The following is a 7,403-nucleotide window of genomic DNA, read 5'->3' as shown; positions in this document are numbered from 1 at the left end:
TAAATCCGAACCAGCCATTCACTTGAGTCGAATGTTAAAAGGAAAAAGAAAACAAAAAAAGCGAAAAAAAAAAAGAAAAGAAAAAAAAGAAAGGTAGATCGAGATGATGATCACCTGATCTTATCCTTTCTTGCCTAGCTTGCTATAAAGAGGAAGAAGTAGGTCTATGTTTCTCTCACTCTATTCTACCTTAATTTGTGAGAATTTGTGCTGATTTTTTTAAGTTGGAGATGTATAATATATTGGCTAGTAATAAGAAGCCAATATATCGGGAAGGCCATGATTAGCTAGAATCATCTAATTAACCCACAAGCTAGCCAAGCTCCTGTAACTATGAGAATTTTGTCCAAAATTGAAAAATCTTAATTATCACAAAAAACTAAATATGTAACTCGAAAAAGGTCCTTCAATAAATCTGGTGAAAATCAAAATTAAAAGAAAAATTTTACTCATCGTTCTCATATACTATACGGCATGAACACATCATACATAATTTTTTAATTTTTAATTTTTTTTTTCTCTCACTAAATGTGTAGTGTATGGATAATGATTAGTAGAAGAATTCAATTAGTTTAGAAAAAATCAAAACCAAGTAAAATTAAAATAAGTGTGGTGTGTGGAAATGAACCAAATTAAAATCATCTCCAAAATTAGTATATCAGATATTTACTAAAAATGCAAAATGCAACGCATATTTGAGGTTGTGAGGGAGAAAACGATTAATTTCGGAGTCAAGATGTGGACGGCCACCAAGCAATTATTAATAGACGTGCCCCACTTTAGATTCTAATTAACCGATACAGATTGCATATCAATATTTTGAAGATAAGAAGACGGCTTATTTCGGAGTCAAAACATGGATCACAGCTAATTAACTTACGTGCCCCCAGTACCTCATATATATATACACGCTGTACAAACACTTATTTTTCCTCATAAAATATCTAATGGGAGGAGTGGAGTAACTCCTCATAAAGATCAGGATGAATTTATTGTTAAGTCGTGTGAGATTTTTCAACACACTTCCTCACATGTGAGCCGGTATTTCCAGTATCATCATCGTGGATACGTCACTAGAGTCTATCATCAAATCATATTGTAGTACTGCATGCAGTGGACGGCCTGTGGAATCAAAGCCATGAAATCCAAGTGATCAAAACGTCCCAATATCCGATGCTCTTATTGGGGATCATAGTGGTCGATTAGGTATGTATATTATTTAGTCCATATAAAATATGCATATCTGATCAAATGACTAAGAGATAGCTAGTAAACAACTTTTGCACGATTAAAGAATAAAATATTAATTTCTTAAACTTTTTGACCTCTTCTCTCTCTCTCTCTCTCTCTCTCTCTCTCTATATCTATATATGTATCTATGTGTGCAGACGATCTGTAAAGGACAATGGAAGTAGAAACAAGCTAGCTAGCTCTTGAAAATGTTCGTAGAAGACCATGCAAATTAGGTTCGATACGCCATTCTTGCTCTGCTCCTAAACCACTCCTTAAATAACAACGTAAAGCGAATGATCATTAATATCCCAGAAGTTGGCAGTGATCTTATTATTGTTCAGAAAAGTAGGAGTACTCCTATACAATGGTGCAGAAAACTGTCTTGAAGGTCAATATCGCATGCCTGAAATGCAAGAAGAATCTCCTCAAAGCAGTGACATCGCTGCAAGGTATGATGATCAATATATATATATAGTACTTATTTCGAATTAAAATCCAAGAGCCAGCATAAATTTCTGTACAGTGTAGTGTTTTTTTTTTTTTTTTTTCCTTCTTCCATTTCTTTGTTTCTTAATGCATGCATCGTACAGTATTCTTGGTTTTGGTTTCTGAATTCATCGATAATACAAATGAGCGCATGCAGGAGTTGACAAAGTTGAAGCGGATGCAGCCAAGGGAACTTTGACAGTAACTGGAGATGCAGACCCATATGAAATTATAGTACGTACGAGGAAAACAGGCAAATTTGCTGAAGTGGTGAGTATTGGTGCTCCTCCAAAACCGGGGGACGGGCAGGAGAACAACCCCGATGGAAAGAAGCCAGCTGACGGCCAGAAGGGGCAAGTTCTGATACCCTATTATATCCCCCAGAATTCATGTCTTGTGTGTGAGCGAGTGCCTGTCGTCCATGTGGGTTGCCGGGACGAACCCTATCCGCCATGCTCTATTTTGTGATATTTATTTAGTACATTATCTTTTCTTTCCTTTTCCTTTTCTAGATAAGATTAGTCATATCTTAAGCCTGATTTGGAAAGCAAAACCCTTCAAATTCATCTAATCTCAATATCTAAATGCTACAAATATAAACACTTTTCAATTTTAAATATTCCACTTTTTTATCTAATCGTTATCTAATCATTACAATTTTTTCAAACTTTCAAACAAAACACAAAAAATAATCCAAACTTTTTCAAATCCTAAAACAAAATAATATTAAAAAAATAATATTATGATAATATTTTAACTTTATAATATTTTTAGCCTACTTTTTTTTCTCTCATTTTACAAATTAAACTCCACAAAATATATTAACTCAAACAATTTCATTATTATTCATAAATTATCTCATCTCATCTTACTGTCCAAATTACGAGGTCTTAATAATAATAATCATAATAATACTGTTCATGAAATATGATTTGCGTGGTCTGACCAGGACTTGAATAATCGAGAACATTTCGATGATTTATAAATTAATAAAAATTTTTATATCTATAGAGAAATTCAAGAGAAAATGATACGTTGTTCCATGAATTCGTCAGCTTTCTTCTTATGGAAAATAAGGATTTTCATAAATAGATCAATGCATATATATATATATATATATATAGTTGCATGTTTGCCATGTTTTAACTTAATTTGAAGCCGTTAGATAATTAATTCATGAGTGGGTATAAATTTTTTTCTAAAAAAGTGCATATCTTGTGCTCAATATTTAAGAAGTGGGTTTCATGCTGTTATATATTTACCATGTAGTAAGACTCTTTGAGTATGCATGGACCACTAGTAATTATTTTTTATAAAAATCCAAACAACCGTTTTGCAACCTTTCAAGTCACAATAGTTCGCCACCTGGCCATCCCCCACTAGATCAATCATTGGCATCGGCCAGCATTATTTTAGTTATTAATTTTTACACCTCATTTCATTTACATTCCACTATACTAAGGTGCATGTCCGGGATTGTTCATCAACTTTTAGATTTTAATTTATTGAAAATATAAAGAATTAATGATTCTAGGGTACTGATAAAAAGTATCACATTTTACATATATATATATATATATATATAACTGAATGAAAGTAGAAAGAGAATGTGGTCTATATACAGCATGCTAATATCATATTAATATTAAAGTTCTAATAAATGTGTGCCTATTTATTATTATTAGTATTACTTGGTAATATAGTACTAATGTAATATATAATATATACTTTGCGAATATAATGTTGAGGGGTAGGAATATTATCAAATACAAACAACAAAAACAGAAAGATTGATCTCATCACTCGAGCAAAAATGACAAGTACAAAAGGCAATATTTACCTAGCTAGTAGTGACGAAGTTATAAGTGTTCTTCTTTTAAGTGAAGATCGATACAGATCAAGTATATATTACCTGTCCATTTGGACATATGAATATAGAATAAATAAAAATTATATTTGCAATCATAAAGTATGCAGTTTTGCATACTTCATTCTAAAAAAAAGTGGATAAAAATATAACTCATGTGAAAAAAATTCTTTTTTAATGGTGAAATCAACTTTTTTTCTAATGGAATTAATACGCAAAAACTACATACTTCAAGACTGTATATAGCATTATCCATAGACAAAACATAAAAAATCTCATCAAATCCTATATAAATTAGCTAAAGTTTAAAGTATATTTTTTTATGAATGTAAGATAAACTTAGCTTTTAGCTATTCCATTTACATAAGTCTCCACATTGAAATAACTATTTTTTCATTATATGATAATAAAATATATAATAAAATATGAATTTGACTTTGGCCAGGGATGACTCAATATATTTTGTGGTCTAAGGCGATTATTAAGTACATGAGGCTTTAATTTAAAAATGATAATAAAATTTATATATTAAATAATAAAATTTATTAAAAATTAAAAAATATCTATAAGTCCTATAACAATTTGAAAGAGAATTTAAATTTTTCTGTACATAGAGTATTATCTCTTATCCATATATACTTCTTTTAATACTTCATTTCGAAAACAAATAAGGCCATTGATATCAAAATAAGCATCATATTTTATCAAATATTCAAGAGTAATATATCATCATTTTGCTACTTCCATTCCAATTTTACTATTGTCTGAAAATTTTGTAGTAATGTTTTTTTGAGTAAAACTTTTATATTGACTAGTTTTTTTTTTTTTTTAATACCAAATCTTACCATTTAAGATTGATTTTATTTTAGGCAAAAAATTTTCATCTTTTATGCTAACTAATATTTTTTTCTATAGTTTATTTCTCAGGGTCATAATAATTATTTTCTTCTTTTAATTTGGGGCCTACTCAAGGTGGGGGGCCTTAGGCGGTGGCCTTAGTTGCCTACCCCTTGAGCCAGCCCTGACTTTGGCTATTTATATTAAATCTCTACATTAGATTATGAAATTATTTTTAAAAATATTTAATAATTTCAAAAATAGTTTAATTTTTTTAATTATGAAATTATTTTATTTTATCATATTTTACTATTCATAATATTATATATTAATTAGTAATCATATTCTAATTAAATTATGGGTTAAAAATAGAAACTAGAAAGACATTGATAGAGACCTCGGGAGAGAGAAACAAATTATATAAAATGGATTTGATGAATGAACAATGTCTTTCAAATTTGAAAATTACTTTAGAAGTTACTGTAACTATATTCCAAATATTTGGAATATATTTGGAATATAGCTATTCCAATGTGATATATTTTATGATTCATTATTGGATTTAGCTATTAGAGAGCAAAATATGTTCACATTGGATTAGCCAAATTTCAAATATTTGGAATTTAGCTACAGTAACTTTCAAAAGTTTTTTCAAATTTGAAAGTTACTGTACATACATTAAATACATATTTTATTAATTATTTATCTCTCCCTTTCTTTCTATCACATATTTTATCATAATTGATATATTAATTTGAGTTAGTGATATATTAATTTAATAAGAATATGATTATTAATTAATATATAATAGGTAAAATAGTAAAATATGATAAAATTAAATAAAATAATAATTAAAAAAATTAAATATTTTTGAAATTATTAGTTATTCATTACTATATAATGAATAAATATATAATCTAATGTAGATATTTGATGTGAATAACTAAAACTAAATTCATCTTATATTATTTTATTATTATATAATGAAAAAATAACTATTCTAATGTAGAGATTAATGTGAATGGAATAGTTAAAAGTTAAATTTATCTTATATTGTTCGTAGCGAGTACTCCTTAATTACGATGTGTGCAGTTGGCCGTTGGGAGAGTATGAATTAATGACATTTTAATTTATGCGTTATCATATTAATTATAGATAACACGAAACGAGTATTGCAACAAAAATAAATTAGATGGCTAGTCAAATAATTAATTTAATTAAGTCATTTAAGTGATAGGCCAAAAAAAAAAAGAACAAAAACAAAAACAAAAGTAATAAGTAGAGATAACCAATTAAAAGAGGCCGTACGTGTGTGTACGTGTGTTTGCATGATTGTGAGCGCACACGTACAAATTACATGACCTGCATATATAATTCTCAACAGCATCTTCTCCATTGTTTTTTCTTCTTCTTTTCTTTAATTATGCTCTGTTTTCAACAAATTAACTTGCAAACTTCATGGCCATGAGGTCATCACAATAGCTAGCTGACAATAAAACCGAAAATAATTTTGGCCACTTGCTTTAGTGTATTTGATGTCTATCATTTTCGGCCTGCCTTATGTTGTTTAAAACAGGACAATGAAAAAAAAAAAACAAAAAAGAGGACAAAAAGCTGGTAGAGTCGGTTGGTCGGGAGCTAGATAGAAAGAATCATCCAAACTAAATTAAACGAGCAAAAAGTTTTGAATATATAATTAATAATACACACTTCTAATCATGAGTTTCTTGTTTAAAAAAATAAAAATTAGTTTCTTTGATTAATTATTTTGAGAAATAATAGTAATAAAAATAAGTGTATGTAATTATAATTAAGTTTTACAAACAGCTTGATTCCATGATCTCTTACTCATACGTTAATCTAATCTCGATCATCTCTTACCCCTCTCTTGACTAGTAAATAAGGGTTTGTAAATGAGCTTTGACTATGGGATCGATTAAATGAGTCGAGTTCGAAGGTTTCATATCAATCACTTGTATTGTAAAGGCACGATTCATTGTCTTCCGATTTCGGCCGGTTCGTGTTCATATGAAAATTCTATTTATTATAAACCGATATAAGAACTATAAAGTAAACTTTAAAAATCTTAATACCCATGATAAAGTGATTGCACCAGATTTCAATTGTAGTACATGATTTTGAACAATCCAAGGAATATTCAAAGCCACGGGTAAATCCAAATGGTCAAACCAACCCAAGATCCTACGCTTATTGGTGGATCAACATGGTGATTAGGTTTGTGTTTTATTTAGTCCATATATATAATATATATTATATACACACACACACACACACGAATCAACGATATCATGTAAAGGACAATCAAAGAAGGACAAGGCAGCTCTTGAAAATAAGCGAACGTAGAAGACCCAAGAACGTTACGCCATTCTTGCTCCTAACGCACTCCTTAAATAAAGGTAAAGCTGCTAGCGAATGATCATTATCCGAGAAGTTGGCCTTACCATTCAAAATACAATGGTGCAGAAAACTGTCCTGAAGGTCCGTATTGTATGCCTCAAATGCAAGAAGCAGCTCCTCCAGGCGGTGACTAAGTTACAAGGTATGATCAATATACTTATTTCGAATTCAAGTCAAGAGCCTGTACATATATTTCTGTATAATAATCTCATCGTAAATAATTATTTTTATCATAATTATTTTTGTGCATGTAGGTGTTGACAAAATTGAAGTTGATGCAGACAAGGGAACTTTGACTGTAACAGGAGATGCAGACCCATATGAAATCATAGTTCGTACCAAAAAAACAGGCAAATTTGCTGACGTTGTGAGTGTTGGTGATCCTGCTGCTCCCCAAAAGGAGGGGGATGGGAAGAAGAAGAAGAAAAAAAAATCAGGGGACAAGGAGGACCAAGTTCAGACACCCAACATCGCCCACAATTCATGTCTTGTCTGTGAGCGAGTGCCTATCGTTCATGTGGGCTGCCGAGACGAACCCTATCCATCATGCTCTATTATGTGA

The 7,403-nt window shown here is 30.1% G+C and overlaps 2 protein-coding genes across 2 annotated transcripts; both read left to right on the top strand.

The window, feature by feature from the left end:
* Positions 1 to 1,418: 1,418 nt before the first annotated feature.
* Positions 1,419 to 2,187, top strand: LOC121262132 (heavy metal-associated isoprenylated plant protein 2-like). Its single transcript, XM_041164547.1, has 2 exons — positions 1,419 to 1,682; positions 1,877 to 2,187. The coding sequence occupies exons 1-2, from the start codon at positions 1,598 to 1,600 to the stop codon at positions 2,185 to 2,187; spliced, it is 396 nt and encodes a 131-aa protein (XP_041020481.1). The 5' UTR covers positions 1,419 to 1,597.
* Positions 2,188 to 6,898: 4,711 nt separating this feature from the next.
* On the top strand, positions 6,899 to 7,403 carry LOC121262131 (heavy metal-associated isoprenylated plant protein 2-like). The gene is made up of 2 exons (XM_041164546.1): positions 6,899 to 6,983; positions 7,096 to 7,403. Exons 1-2 carry the CDS (start codon positions 6,899 to 6,901, stop codon positions 7,401 to 7,403), a joined length of 393 nt encoding a protein of 130 aa, XP_041020480.1.

The sequence above is a fragment of the Juglans microcarpa x Juglans regia genome, chromosome 4S (genome assembly GCF_004785595.1).
Source record: "Juglans microcarpa x Juglans regia isolate MS1-56 chromosome 4S, Jm3101_v1.0, whole genome shotgun sequence".
Lineage (NCBI taxonomy): Eukaryota > Viridiplantae > Streptophyta > Magnoliopsida > Fagales > Juglandaceae > Juglans > Juglans microcarpa x Juglans regia.
This window is presented reverse-complemented; position numbering and strand designations above follow the sequence as displayed.